The following is a 15222-nucleotide window of genomic DNA, read 5'->3' on the forward strand; positions in this document are numbered from 1 at the left end:
TGAAACAGGGCACAGGGACAGAGAAGCAGAGCACCGGGACGGGTGCACCCAGCCAGTGCCTTGGGGCAGGGCACCGGGATAATGGATGGGGAGGGTGAACTGGGATAGTGGAATGGTGCGCCGGGACAGTGGGACGGTGTCTAAGGGAGGTGCCCAGCGCTCCAGCACCCCTGAACAGCGAGGCCGTGCCCCAGGCCAGAGCCCAGGAATGGATCACTGGGACAGAGCACCGGGACAGTGCTTTGGGACAGTTCTCCAATGCACCAGGGCAGTGCAGTGACACTGCAGCCACATCCCAGGACAGGGACCCTATGCAAGAGGACAGTGCAATGGGACAGGGACAGAGCTCTGTGACACTGCACCAGGCACAGGGACAGTGCCACAAGGTTTCACCCACCCGGGCTGTGCAGCAGGACAAGGCAGGCAGGAAGTGCCAGAGCACAGGGATGCTCTGGGACACTGGCACAGGATGCTCAGAGCAGCTGTGGCTGCCCCTGGATCCCTGGAAGTGTCCCAGGCCAGGCTGGACAGGGCTTGGAGCCACCTGGGATGGTGGAAGGTGTCCCTGCCCATGGCAGGGGTGGCACTGGATGGGCTTTAAGGTCCCTTCCAACCCAAACCAGTCTGGGATTCTGTGATAATCACCCAAGATAATGGGGTCATGCATGGGGACAGCAGGACAATGCACCAGGCATGGGGACAATGCAATGGAGCCACGTACCAAGGGTCCCAGGAGAAAGGACCAGGAAACTGGGACACTGCACTGGGAAAGTTGGATAAAGTACTGGGGGACTGGGATACTGCACTGGGACACTGCACAGGGGATCTGGAATATGGCACCAGGACAGTGTCACCGGGGCACTGGGCAGGAGCAGGGTCCCATTGCATGGGGAGGGGACAGCTGGGTCAGGCAGAGCAATTGTAAATTATTATCCAACTTTATCCACAGTATACTTTTATCCACTATTAATTATTATCCAACAACTAATTATGCTGGTGAGGAAGGGGCAGAATTTGGGGTCTCTGAGCCCCCAAGGTGAAGCTCCTTCCCCCTCTGCTCCAAGGGTTTTTCTTGAAGGCAGGGAGCTCTGGGGACATGGGGACATGGGTGACCTGGCAGAACAAGGTGCCCTGGGCATGTGGGAGGTTCTGGGGTGCCCTGGGGACCACCTGGATCTGGCCCTCACCCGGGGCTGGATGCTGGGATTGGGATGCAGAGCAGCTTTCAGCATCTCTGTGCCGGTTTCATCATTGCCTCACACTCACACTCCAGTTTTCCACCTTAATCCCACCTCCAAATCCCAAATCCAAGAGGGGCAACACCCCCCCCAACCTCTCTAAATCTCATCCACGTCCTCTGGGGAATCTTGCCAGTTGAACATAAATAAATGAAATGAAATAAATAATTTTTAAACCCCAATAAATATATTAAATAAACGCAGTAAAGCCTTTTAAACCTCCGGCCATTTCCAAGCTCTGACTCAGGGCTCCTGCTCGGAACCGCGACAGGGCCTCGCTGGCTCCTGCTCGCGGCGGAGCCGGCCCCGAATCCCGAGCGCTGATTCACGGGACACGTGCTGTGCTATAAGCAGCCGGGAATGCGAGCTGCTGCTTTCCATGGGATCGCTTCCAACCCGCTGGCGGGCGGGAGAAAATAGCAACGCCGCGGGAGAGGAGGAACCGCACCGGGATTTGTTCGTGCTGCGGATTTTGCAGCCAGAGGTGTTTATCCCGGTCATTCCACCGGCTCGAGGCATCTGTTGCTGAATTCCTGGGAATGCAGTTTCAACGGGAGGAAGAGAACTTGGAGCAGAGCCCGGTTATGAGAGTTGCAAGTGCATTTTTGGGGTGGCTGTGGTGTCCCCCTGTCCCCAAAGTATTCAGAAAGAGCTTCCTCCCCCCCAAACACAGCCCAGGCACTGCACGGATGTGTCCCCAGCTGTCCAGATGTTGCAGGAATTGCCCAGGCCTTGGAAATCAGCACTAAAATACTGTCCCAGGCTGCTCAGATGCTGCCCAGATGTCTCCCTGCATGAACAGATGTTGCTCTGGGGTAACCAGAGCATTCCCAGGAATGCCCATTTGTTGCTCTGGGTGCCCAGATGTTGCTCAGGATACACAGATGCCACCCAGGATGCCCAGATGTTGCCATGGATGCCCCAATGTTCCCTCAGCATAATCCAATATCCCCCAGGATACCCAGATGCTGCCCCAAGGGTGCAGACGTCACCCCAGGATACTGAGGGATCACTCAAGGTGCCCAGATGTTGCTCCAGTCTGCCTTGGATCACCCCTGGAGGCCCAACTGCACCGCTGCAGCCCTGGCGCTGGGGAAAGTCACCTCCTCTTCCTGTCCTGTAGCTCCTGGTCCCCACAGCCCAGCCAGACCTGGGATGGCCTCCCTGTTCCCCTGGACACGCTGGGTTTTTGGGAGAAGCCTGCAGTCACCCATCCATTCCTGCCCCACCCACCCTCAGTGGCGGCTGTGGGAAAACTGCAACCAGGGACAGAGCGAGAGGAAACGGCCCCAAGCTGTGCCAGGGCAGGGTCAGGTTGGACTTCAGGAGGGATTTCGCCATGGAAAGGGTGGTCAGGCACTGGAAGGGGCTGCCCAGGGAGGTGTTGGAGCCCCCATCCCTGGCAGTGCCCAAAAACAATTGGACGTGGGGCTCAGGGCTTTGGGCTGGCGACAAGGTGGGGATCAGGCACAGGGTGCACTCGACGATCCTAGGGGTCTTTTAGGTCCTATCCTAAACGATTCTGGGATCTGTGGCTGCAAACACACACACGTGGGGCTCTGGGACTGGCACCTCCCAGCTCATGCTGCTGCCGCTCCCTGGGTGTGCCACCCGTGGGGACAGTCACCCGGAGGTCCCAGCACCCGCGTGTGGCCCCTCAGCCCGGTGCCACCGGGCCCATGAGCTGGGGACAGAGCCGGCACGGCAGGACTGGGTCCCCCAGGTGTGATGGCAGAGGGGGTGCTCCGGGTCCCCACTGGCTCTGCCAGGGTGGCGCTGGCAACCGTGGCCCCCGGGCACACTGGGGCTCCCTGGTGGTGACCGACGTGTCCCCTGGGCAGGCGGACTCCCGGTCCGTCCCGGGACGGACCGGCCCTTCGGACAGAGCGGGACCCACGGTACAGAACGAATGCCCGGCTGCGCGTCGGGACTCCGGCCCGCTCCCGGTGCTGAGGGACCCCGGTGCAGAACGAGCCCCGTATAGCCCGGTCCCACCCCGGAGCAGCCCCGGCCCGGTGCAGCCCCGGCCGCCCCCCGGCAGCCGCCGCTCGCCCCGGGCCGGCACAAACGGTTAACAGCGCCGGGGCTGCGATGTGGCTCCTCCCGGTCCCTCCCCGCGGCCGGCCCCGGTCACGGCCCGGCCGCCAAGCCCCAGTCCAGCCCCAGCCCAGCCCCGACCTCCGCCACCGCCCAGCCCGGTTACACCGGCCGGGTGCACCGGGAGTACCGGGAGCAACAGAACTACCCGGGGCACCGGGAGCACCGGGGGTACCTGGAGCACCAAGAGCTCCGGAGTCCCGGGAACACCGGGAGTACCGGCGGTACCGGCGGTACCGGGGGTCCCGCGTCATGATCTGCGGCAGGAAGGCGCGTCCCGCCGCCGAGCAGCTCCGCGCCCCGTCGGACGGTGCCGGTGGTTCCCGCCGGCCCGGGAGAGCCCTGAAGAAAATGGGTGAGTTCGAGGGGAACGGGGCAGAAACTCCGGCAGGGCTGTGCCAGAGGGGTCCGGGAGGGATCTCCGTGGCTGGGAAGTCCCCGAAGTGGGTGGGGACCCTTGTGGCAGGAATAGGTCCCCATGGCAGGGTGGGGGCCCCCATGACAGAGATGGGTCCCCAGGGACAGAAGGGTTCCCCTGGCAGGGAGGGTCCCCGAGGTGGATGGGTGCCCCACAGCAGGGAAGGGTCCCCCTGGATGGGAGGGGTCCCCAAAGTCACCCCAGAGTAGCTGTGCATCGCCCCAGCCATTGGGGGACAGCGGGGTCGGGGTTTGGCCACGTCACAGGTGACAGGAGCCCCCTTGCTCAGGGTGTTTATCGCCTCCAGGGCGCAGGTCCCACTCCCCGGACCCTCCCCAACATCCTGCCTCAGTTTCCCCACCCAGGGGTGCTGCCCATGGAGCTGCTGGCACACAGGGTTCACTAATCCAGGCAGGGGCAGTGGGTGCCTGGCAAGGTCAGCGTGCATCCCTGGGAGTGGCCGGCCCAATCCGGAGTGGGAGCAGTGGGAAGGGCCAGGTCTGGCCTTGTGCCCCACGGCTTTGGGCACGGGGCTGTGTGCCCGGAGCTGCTGCAGCTCCGTGTGTCCGTGTCCCTGTGTCCCTGTGTCCCTGTGTCCCTGTGTCCCTGTGTCCCTGTTTCTGTGTGTCCTTGCACCAGTGCATCCGTGCATCCATCTGTCCCTGTACCTCTATATCCATACATCCGTGTGTCCATGTGTCCACATGTCCATCTGTCCCTGCATCTGCGTGTCTGTACATCCTGGCGCCTGTATGTCCGTGCATCCCCGTGGCTGTGTCTTGGAGCACCCCTGTGTCCATGCACAACGTGTGCCTGTCCATGCATCCATGCTTGTGGATCCAGGTGTCCGTGTGTCCTCGCAGCAGTGCGTCTGTGCACCTGTGCATCCGTACATCCCTGCATCCGTGTCTCCATGTATCCATACATCCCTGCATCCGTGTATCAGTGCATCCCTAGGTCCACGTGACCTGTGACTGAGCATGTGTATCCATGCATCCGTGTGTCCATGTGCCTGCATCCAGGCACCTGTGCATCCATCTACCTGAATATCCGTGTGTCCATGCGTCCCTGCGTCTCTATGTCCATGCATCCGTAAGTCCCTGTACCTGAGCATCCATGTGCACCTGTGCATCCACACACCTGTGCCCCTGTATCTGACAATCTGTGTGTCCATCCCTGTGCCCGTGGCCCTGTACCCATACATCCATGCATCCCTATGCTCGTGCATTCACGTGTCCATACCTGCCCTCCATCCTGCACCTCGGGCAGGATGCGACCCATGCAGGAGGTGGTGGCAGCTGGTGGCTGCATCCCCGAGGCCATGGATGGCTCAGGATGTCCCTGTGAGCCCCAAAACCACCCTTTCCCAGCCCAGGAGTGCAATCTCCGTCCAGAGCAGGACATGGCCGCTGGGGTTGTTAGGAATGGCTGCCAAAACAAAAAGGGAGGAAATAACCACTCCATGAATGGCTGAGGCGTGGGCCCGCGAGTCCCCCGAGTCCATCCCGTCATTGTTCCCAGCCTGAGCTCCCCTGCTGGCACCGTCCTGGCACTGTCCATGCAGGATCCGGACGGCTTTGCTGGGATTTAGCAGCTGGGCTGTGTCACTGCTGTGTCCTGTCCCCCTTGGACAGCCACACAGTGCTCCAAAGGGGCCCAAGGGCAGTGGCTTGTCCTGTCTGTCCTCTCCTGCCTGTCCCATCCCATTCCAACCTATTCCTGCCCCATCCCGTCTGTCCCATCACATCCCATCCTGCCCTGTCTGCCCTGTCCTATGGTGTTCTATCCTGACCTGTTCCATCCCATCCCATACAGTCCTGCCCCATCCCAATCTGTTTGTCCCACCCCATCCCATCTACTCTGACCCATCCCATCTGCCCCATCTTGTCCCTGCCTGCCCTGTCCCATCCTGTCCTGTCATGTTTGTCCTGCCCACTCTGTTCCATCCAGTCCAGTCTACCCTACCTACCCCATCCTGTCCAATCCTACTTGTCCCATCTTGTCTCATCTGCACTGTCACATTGTGTCATTCATGTCCCATCCCATCCCATCCCATCCCATCCCATCCCATCCCATCCCATCCCATCACATCCCACTGCATCACATCTGTCCTGCCCCATTTATCCCGTGCCATCCCACAGGATACAGATGTGCACACAGGTGTGCACCAACCCCCCTCCCAGCCCATACTCCCAGTACCCCCCTAGAACCTCCAGTGCCTCCCAGACTCCCCCAGTAGCCCAAGGCTGGTCCCTGCAGGTCTGACGGAGGATGAAGACGTCCAGCGGATGCTCCGGGGGTCCCTGCTCTGGAAGGTCAAGGCCAGGGGGGGCTCCAGGGAGCGGCTGTTCCGCCTGCAGGAGGACGGGGTGACCGTCTGCTTCGAGGGACGCTTCGGGCGCTCCCGCTCCCCCCAGAGCTGTGAGTGCTGGGACTGTCCCGTGGGGGCTGGGGGACACCGGGACACATCCTGCACCACCATGACTGCAGGGAGGGCCAGGACCCGGGCAGTGCCCCAAGCCCACCCCTAAAGCCCTACCAAGAACCGAGACCCCTACCCAGACCCCCGCCTGGGACCCAGATCCCAATCCAGGACCTAGTCCACAGCCTTGGACCTGGACTCCCACACAGAATCCAGACACCATGTGAGACCCAGATCCCAGTCCAGGAACCCCATCTGGAACCCAGACCCTACCCCAGGACCTGGACCCCCACCCAGGACCCAGACCCATTCCCACCATCCAGAACCCCACCTGGAGCCCAGACCCTACCCCAGGACCTGGATCCCCACCCCGAACCCACACCCCACCTGAGTTCCAGACCCCAACCCAAGACCCAGACCGCAGCCCAGGACCCAAATCCCCCAGTGAGAACCAGACCCCACCTGGGCCACGGAACTCCACAATCCAGACTTGGCCCAGACCTCCATCTGTGACCCAGATTCCCCCAAGGACCCAGATCCTTGCCTGGATCCCCACCTGTGACCTGGACCCCAGATCCCCACCCAGGACCCAGACATCCCCCAGCACTCAGACCCCAGTCCAGGACCTGCACCCCAAGCCTGGGATCCAGACCCAGACCTACGAACCCAATCCAGAATATGGACCCCCACCCAATACCTGAACTCCAACCCACTTCACCCAGTGGCTCCCAGAGCCTTCCAAAACTTTCCAGGGCCTCCCAGTACACCCCATGCAAGAGCCCCCACCCGTCCCCGTGCCCCCTGGGCTCAGCACAAGGTCCCGTCTCCATCCCGGCCAGACTCTGTCCCCCTCCCCGGCGTCACCCGTCTCTTTCCACCCTCTCGCCTGGGATGGGTGCCTGGAGCTGGCACCGCTGCAAGGCGGCTCCATCCCCTGGCAGCGTCCCCGTCCCCATCCCCGCAGGGGCAGCGGCCGCGGTTCCTGTCTCGCCTGGGATTAGCGGGTTAAGCCCGGCTGCGGCACCGACAGGAGCCGAGCCCTGTGCCCTGGGGCGCCGCGGGGGTGTCCATCAGCAGCCAGGGTGTCTTGCAGGATGCTGGCGGGTGGGTGACCCGCCGAGGGAGCACGTCCATCGTCCCTCCCCACCCCCGCGCGTGTCCCCGCAGTCTCGGTGGCGCACATCGAGGCGGTGCGCGAGGGTCGCCAGTCGGAGGGGCTGCGCAAGCACGGGGCCGCCTTCCCCGAGCGCCACTGCTTCACCCTCGCCTTCAAGGGCCGCCGCAAGAACCTCGACCTGGCCGCCCGCGGCGAGGAGGACGCCCGGCACTGGGTGCAGGGGCTCACCAAGCTGATGGGGCGGCTGCAGGCCATGAGCCAGATGGAGAAGCTCGATCAGTATCCTTTGAGGGAGCTCTGGGGGCTTGGGGACAGGCTGGGGACAGCTGTGGGTGACACCAGGTGGTTTCCTTACCCCGGTGCAGTTGGATCCATGGGGTCCTGCAGCGAGCAGACAGGAACAAGGACAACAAGATGTCCTTCCGGGAGGTGAAGAGCATGCTGAGGATGCTCAACATCGACATGGACGATGTCTACGCCTCCAAGCTCTTCAAGGTACTGGTCCTGTTCTGCACCACCCACACTGCTGTCACGGAGGGGGAATCACTGGCTCCTTCTCTGCCTTCCCCAGCACAGAGAACTGACAAACTCCCCACACCCAAAGCCACCCACAGCCATCAATGGTTGGGTCCCATCAGGAGCACGTGGTGGAGTGGGGTGAGGTGGGGTGAGCTGTCCCAGCCACTCTTCCATGTGTCCCCAAGGTGTGATGTTTCTCTCCCATGGAGAGCTGTCCCTCTGGGCATCTCCAAAGGTCCCTTTCCACCTGAAACTGAGGCACGGAGCTCGGCTCTGCTCCATCCTGCAGTGGAGGGTCAGAGGGCTCTGGGTGGGGGAACAAAGGGGCCATGCCAGTAGCTGAGCCCCCCAAACTCATCACACACACATCGCCAACTCCAGGGGACAGGCAGAACAGGGCAGGGGGTGGCTGTACCCTGCCCACACGGGGAGGGGACGGTCCCCGAGCTTGGGCTGTGTCCCATCAGGAGTGTGACCACTCGGGCAACGAGCGGCTGGAGGGCCGAGAGCTGGAGCTGTTCTGCCGGCGGCTGCTGCGGCGGCCGGAGCTGGAGGAGCTTTTTGGGCGCTACTCAGGCGAGGACCGGGTCCTGTCAGCCGAGGAGCTGCAGGATTTCCTGCGGGATCAGGGCGAGGACTCCAGCCTGAGCCAGGCCTGTGCCATCATCCGCACCTACGAGCTCAACGAGAAGGGTACGGCTGAGGGTGTGGGATAACGGGATGGGCACTGCCGGAGCCACAGGAGGGCATGGGTGGGGTAGGGATGGGGCTCTGATTGGTGGTGTCACCCCCCAAACTGGTACGGGGTCCTCCAAGGCTTGTCCCGGGGTCCATTCCCAGAGTGCCCCCAGTGTCAGCCATCCAACACACGGCCTGGTGGATGTGACACCGTGGGACAGGGGATGTGAAGGTGGGGGTGGACAGCAGCTGGCCATCCATGTCTCATGGGCGATGTGATGCCAGCTCGTATGATGTGACACTGCTGAGGGACTTCTGTCTTCCTCAGGTCCCACCATAGCAGGTCCAGGGTGAGCATAGCACTAGGAGGGCAGGGGACATCATGGTGGGGACAAAGGACCTCTGTGTCTTTAGGGTGTCACAATAGTACCCTTAAGGTAGATGTGGCACTAGGAGGGGGGGACATCAGGTGGGAGATGGGACACAAAGGGGACCTCCACATCCCCTGGGTGCCGCAGTGCCAGGTCTGGGGGTGAACATGGCACCGCTGGGACCTCCGAGTGGGGAAAGCCCCCAGGGTGCCACCCTGCCAGCACCATGTGACACCTGGCACCGTGTCCCACAGCCAAGCAGCAGGAGCTGATGATGCTGGATGGCTTCATGATGTACCTGCTCTCTGCTGCCGGTGACATCCTCAACCAGGAGCACACCAAGGTGCACCAGGACATGAGCCAGCCCCTGAGCCACTACTTCATCTCCTCCTCCCACAACACCTACCTGACCCGCAACCAGATCGGCGGCACCAGCAGCACCGAAGCCTACGTCAGGTGGGTGTCCCCGGTCCCCGTGGAGCCCCAGAAGGTCCCGTGGCTCGAGGGTGACAGGGACCCCCATGGTGACGGTGTGCTGGCAGGGCGCTGAGGGCAGGGTGCCGCTGTGTGGAGCTGGACTGCTGGGAGGGCTCCGACGGGGAACCTGTCGTCTACCACGGCCACACGCTCACCTCCAAAATCCTCTTCCGCGACGTCATCGAGAGCATCCGCGACTCCGCCTTCGAGGTGAGGCGGGGCCGGCAGCCCTGGGTGGGGCACTGGGTGCTGGGTGCGGGGTGCTGACCGCTGCCCGTGCCCACGGCCAGAAATCCCCCTACCCCGTCATCCTGTCCCTGGAGAACCACTGCGGGCTGGAGCAGCAGGCCACCATGGCCCGGCACATGAAGGCCATCCTGGGGGACAAGCTGCTGACTCAGCCCCTGCAGGGGCAGGACCCCCACGATCTGCCCTCACCAGAGGTAAGGCCACCTGCGCGCCCACCGTGGTGTCCCCATGTCCCCTCCAAGCCCTTAGCTCGGCCCTGCCTCCTGTAGCAGCTAAAGGAAAAGATCCTGGTGAAGGGCAAGAAGCTGCCAGAGCTGTGGCAGGAGCCCCGGGGTGTCACCTCCCTTCTGGACCCCAAGGAGGAGGAAGAGGAAGAGGAGGAAGAAGAAGAGGAGGAGAAGGTGCAGGAGAGAAGCCCCCGGCGGGTAAGAGACTTCCCCAGGGATGTGGTGCTGGGGGACCACGGCATCCTGGTGGCCCTGATGGATCAGAGCATCCTGGTGGTGCTGGGGGACCGCAGCGTCCTGGCACTGTCCCAGCATCCCCCTGTGCAGCCCTGCTCTCTCCTCTTTCAGTCGCTGCAGTCGCTGCAGGAGATCAAACCTCTGCAGGTGGGCCATGGGATGGAGCTGGGGCGGCCGATGGGGCAGGTGACATGGGGGTGGTGAGTGGCTGTCACTGCTGGGAGGAAGGGACCGAGCTTGGGGACCCCTCAGCTGTGCCTCCCTCTTCCCGTTGGGCTGGGTGGCCTGTTTGTGGGGTTTCCAACACTTGGATGTCTCTGTCACTGCAAGTTCTCCATCATGTTGGGCCTCCATCACATCCAGGGTGACCTGTTGGGGTCTCCATCACTCTGGGGTTTCTGTCACCTCAAGTATTCCATCATCTCAGGGTGCCCATCACCTCAGGTTCTCCAGTACTTTGGGGTTTCCCTCACCTTGGGGTCTAGCATCTTGGGCTGTCCATCCTCTTGGGTTCTTCATGACTTCAGGTTCTCAACCAGCTTGGGTTCCCCACCAGTCCCTGGTCCATCATTCCATTGCCTCAGGTTCTGCTCCACCTTGGGGTCTCCGTTGCATCAGGATCTCCCCTGCTTTGAGGGTCTCCATGGCCTTGGGGGTCTCAGCACTCAGCACTGTCAGGGGAGGGGGGTCTCTAGACCCTCGGGCAGGCAGGTGGCCACTGGGGCCAGGGTGTCCCTGACGCCACGGTGGCTCCCACAGGCCAAGGATGCGTCGCAGGTGTCCCCGGAGCTGTCGGCGTTGGTGGTGTACTGCCAGGCTGTCCCCTTCCCCGGGCTGGCCCAGGCCCTGCGCCACCCCCAGCCCTGCCAGATGTCCTCCTTCAGCGAGAGGAAGGCACGCAAGCTCATCAAGGAGGCAGGTGAGGGCCACCAGATGGGGACAGGGATGGGGACAGGGATGGGGACACGGTAGCTCCATGCTCCTGACGACACTGGGATGCAGGAGGGGCTGAGAATGGTGGGCTCTGTCTCTGGGGTGGCTCCATGGGTGGTGGTCAGGGCAGCCCTGGATGGGGGACGCTGGGCTCTGCTGGCAGGGTCTGGGGCCAGAGGCCAGGGCTGGGGTCACACAACCAGGACCAAGGTCTGGGACCACGGTTTAGGATGTGGCATCTGGGTCCAGGGCTGGGGCTGGGAATAAGGTCTGGGTCAGAGTCCAGGGACTGAGGTCTGGGGTCAAGGTCTAGGACTGGGGGTAAGGGTCAGAATCTGAGGTCAGGGCCTGAGATTAACATCTGTGTTCAGGGTCTGGGGTCCAGGATCAGTGTCTGGGGCCAGGGTCAATGTCTGGGGTCAAGGACTGGAATTAGGATCTGGGTCGGGGCATAAGCTTGGGAGTTTTGGAGTCTGAGGTCCAGGGATCAGAGTCAAAATCTGGGGTCAGGGTCTGGGTTCCATGGTCAAGGTCCAGGGTCAGGGGTCTAAAGTCAAGGTGTGGGGTCAACGTCAGGATCCAGGGTCAGAGGTTTGGGGTCAGGGGTCCAAGCTCAAGGTCCAGGGTTGGGGTCTGAACCCCAGGGTCTGGTTTCAGGGCTTGGGTCACATTTCAGGCTCAGGGTCCACCCAGCTGGGCAGGCTCTATCCATGTCCCTGGGCCCCCCAGCAGCACCCGAGGGTGCAGTGGCCCCTCTGAGCCGTGTCCCCACCCAGGCCCGGCACTGGTCCGGTACAACGCCCGCCAGCTCAGCCGCGTGTACCCGCTGGGGCTCAAGATGAACTCCGCCAACTACAACCCCCAGGAGATGTGGAACGCTGGCTGCCAGCTGGGTGAGACCCCCAGAGCCCCCCATGGCCTGGCACCCACCCCCAGAGCCATCACCCACCCTGACACCCCGTCCCGCTGCCCCCACAGTGGCCCTCAACTTCCAGACGCCGGGGTATGAGATGGACCTGAACACCGGGCGCTTCCTGCCCAACGGGCGCTGTGGTTACGTCCTGAAGCCCCTCTGCCTGCGCAGCCCCCCCGGCGAGGGGTCCCGGCGCCTGGCGCTGCACATCAGGGTGAGGACAGCCCACGGGCCTGCCCCCATGCCCGGCTGGGTGCCACCCACGTCCCTGCTGGGTCACACCTATGACATTCCAATGCCCGGCCAGGTGCCACTCCCATCTTTCCCCAGGTGACACCAACCCCACTCCCAGCCAGGTGCCACCCATGTCCCCTCAGGGTGATTGATGCCAAGCCCATGTCCAGCCCGGTGCCACTCACACACCTTCTCCTGGGTGCCACCAACCTCTCTTTTGCTGGGGACACTGACCTCCCCTCACATCTGTCTGGGTACCACCCATGTCTCTACTCCTGGGTGACACCAACCCTGTCCCCAAATCCATCTGGTATCAGCCATGTCCCTTCTCTGAGATGACATCAGCCACCTCCCTCCTCCCCGCCCCATCCCCAACCCCGGCTAAGTGGCACCCGCATCCCTTCTCGTGGGGATCCAGGCACATGCCACTCATGTGCCTTCTCCTGGCTGGTACCAACTACCTCCCTCCTCTTCACCCCATCCCCACTCCTGGCTGGGTGCCACCTGCTGCCTTCTGGGGACACCAGCCCTGTCCCCACACCCAGCCATGTGCCACCTACGTCCCTTCTCCTGAATGGCACCAGCCCCCTCCCTCCTCCTCACCCCATCCATGCTCCTGACTGTGTGTCACCCATGACACTTCTCCTGGGTGACACCAACCCTGTCCCCAAATCCAGCTGGTGTCAGCCACTGGGTGGCATCAGCCACCTCCCTCCCTTTCACCGTGTCCCCAGCCCCAGCCAAGTGCCACCCACGTCCCTTCTCCTGGGGGCACCAGTCCTTTCCCCACACCCAGGTCCCCCTGGGCCCCCGTGGTCCCCGTCCCCTGGTCCCCAGCTCCCTGTGCCACAGGTGATCACAGCACAGCAGCTGCCCAAGTTGAACAGGGACAAGGGCAGCTCCATCGTGGATCCCTTCGTGCGCGTGGAGATCCACGGGATCCCGGCCGACTGCGCCAAGCAACAAACCCACCACAAGCTCAACAACGGTGAGTGCTGGCACCTGGGCACCCCTGGGGACACCCCTGGGGACACCCCTGGGGACACCCCTGGGGACACCCCTGGGCACACCCCTGGGCACCTGGACCCATGGGGACACTCCAGGGCACCCTGATCCCCGTGAGGGACAGTCCCTTGGGTACCCACACCCAGCACTCACTGCCAGCTGAACCAGTGCCCAGGACATCCCAGTGCCCTCTGTGCACTCAATGCCCCCTCCCCAGCACTGCCTGATCCCCACCAGTGGCAGGGTCCATCATGTCCCAGTCCTTCCCGGTGCTGCTCCCTTATGGCCTCCAGTATACCCAGCCCAAGCCCAGTGTGATGCCCACCCTCCCCACTATCCACAGCCCCAGTATGAGCCCCGTTCCCCCAGATTACCCCACCATGGCCCCAGTGTTACTCCCGTTCTCCCAGTATAGCCCAGCCCAACCCCAGTGTAACCTCCATTCCTCCAGTATATCCCATCAGAGTCCCAGTATGATCCCATCCCTCCAGTATACTCCACCAGTCACTGTACAACCCCCATTCTCCCAGTATAGCCCAGTCCAGCACCAGTATGGTCCCATTTCCCCCAGTATACCCCATCATGGCTCCAGTATGACCCCTATTCCCCCAGTATGACCCCTGTTCCCCCACTACACCCCACTGCAGGCACAGTAGGACCCCTTTTCCCCAGCACACCCCATTGTGGCCCCAGCATGTCTCCTGTTCCCCTACTGTGACCCCCATTCCCCCAGTATACTCCACCACAGCTCCAGTATGACCCCCTTTTCCCCAGCACACCCCATTGTGGCTCCAGTATCACCCCCACTCCCCCAGCCTGCCCCAGCCCCCACATCCCCCAGTGCAGGACAGCAGCTCAGCCAGGGCAGGGGCAGTGCACGGGGGAGTCCTGCTGGGCCCTGCGGGGCACTGGGTGGCCCTGGTGGCCCCAGTATCCCTGGTGGCAGCACTGGGGACCACGCCGGTCCCTGCAGGGCGGGGCACTGCCCCAGCATGAGCACGGGGGGGTCCCTGGTCCCCGCAGGGTGGTGGTAGCCCCAGTAGCAGTACGGAGGGTCCCTGGTCCCCGCAGGGTGGTGCTGGTCCCGGTGGCCGCACAGGGGGGTCCCTGGTCCCCGCAGGGCGGGTGCTGGTCCCGGTGGCCGCACCCACCCCCGCCGGTGCCGCAGGTTTCAACCCGCGCTGGGAGGAGACGCTGCGGTTCCAGGTGCGGGCGCCCGAGCTGGCGCTGGTGCGCTTCGTGGTGGAGGACTACGACAGCACCTCCTGCAACGACTTCGTGGGGCAGTTCACGCTGCCGCTGCCCAGCATGCGCCAAGGTGGGTGCGGGTGCCACCCCGCTGCCCTCCGGGGACGGGGACAGCCCCTGCCACCCGCTGAGCCCCCCTCTGTCCCCAGGGTACCGCCACATCCACCTGCTCTCCAAGGACGGCGCGTCCCTGTCCCCCGCCACGCTCTTTGTGCACGTTCGATGCAAGAGCCTGTGAGGTGCCCACAGGAGGGACATCCTCGTGTCCCCAGGGTGCCCATGGGAGGGACATCGTGTCTCCGTGCAGGGGACAACAGGCTCCTCCATGGATGAGCACGCTGCGTGGGGACAGTCTGGGGACAGCCCTCACCTGTCTGTGCTGACAGCAGGGCTGGGAGGACCCAAAGGGGTGGGGGCTCCCCTCCCTGTTCCCCAGTGCCACCCAATCTGCTGGTGCCCTGCTCCTCCCCTCGAGGGGACAGAGATGCTGTGACAACCAGGATGGGTTCATTGGCCCAATGACAGCCCAGCACAGCCCCACAGGGGTGACATGGGTGACAGCAACCCCCAAATGTCACCAGTCCTGGCCATGCTTGATCCCAGCCCCTCTCTTGGGGTGCAAGGACGGTGCCATCGCCATGGAGTCCCTGAGGGGACCCTGCCACCACACACACTCCATTGTGCCCGGGTGGGGACACATTCCCGACCTCTGCCCTGGTACCAGCAACAGTCACAGATTTACACCCTGGGATCAAGCCAGTCGAATAAAGGTTTTATTTTAACAGAGCCTGTCCCAGTGTCCCTGTCACGCCCCAGGGCCCATCGTGGGTGGATCAGGG

At 63.1% G+C, this 15222-nt stretch overlaps 1 protein-coding gene across 2 annotated transcripts; it reads left to right on the plus strand.

Moving 5' to 3' along the window:
* The first annotated feature begins 3568 nt into the window (after nucleotides 1–3568).
* On the plus strand, nucleotides 3569–15169 carry PLCD3 (phospholipase C delta 3). 2 transcript variants are annotated; one of them, XM_082297479.1, is made up of 16 exons: nucleotides 3569–3690; nucleotides 6013–6174; nucleotides 7343–7571; nucleotides 7658–7787; nucleotides 8279–8504; nucleotides 9115–9316; nucleotides 9403–9547; nucleotides 9628–9780; nucleotides 9856–10011; nucleotides 10162–10197; nucleotides 10810–10969; nucleotides 11760–11876; nucleotides 11962–12110; nucleotides 12983–13118; nucleotides 14304–14453; nucleotides 14533–15169. In XM_082297479.1, the coding sequence occupies exons 1-16, from the start codon at nucleotides 3588–3590 to the stop codon at nucleotides 14619–14621; spliced, it is 2343 nt and encodes a 780-aa protein (XP_082153605.1). In that variant the 5' UTR covers nucleotides 3569–3587; the 3' UTR covers nucleotides 14622–15169. The 2 variants fall into 2 exon arrangements, with proteins under 2 accessions (XP_082153605.1, XP_082153604.1); XM_082297478.1 differs by having other exon boundaries at nucleotides 14342–14453.
* The last annotated feature ends 53 nt before the right edge of the window (nucleotides 15170–15222 follow it).

The sequence above is a fragment of the Coloeus monedula genome (assembly GCF_965178545.1).
Source record: "Coloeus monedula genome assembly, chromosome: 26".
NCBI classification, from domain to species: Eukaryota; Metazoa; Chordata; class Aves; order Passeriformes; family Corvidae; genus Coloeus; species Coloeus monedula.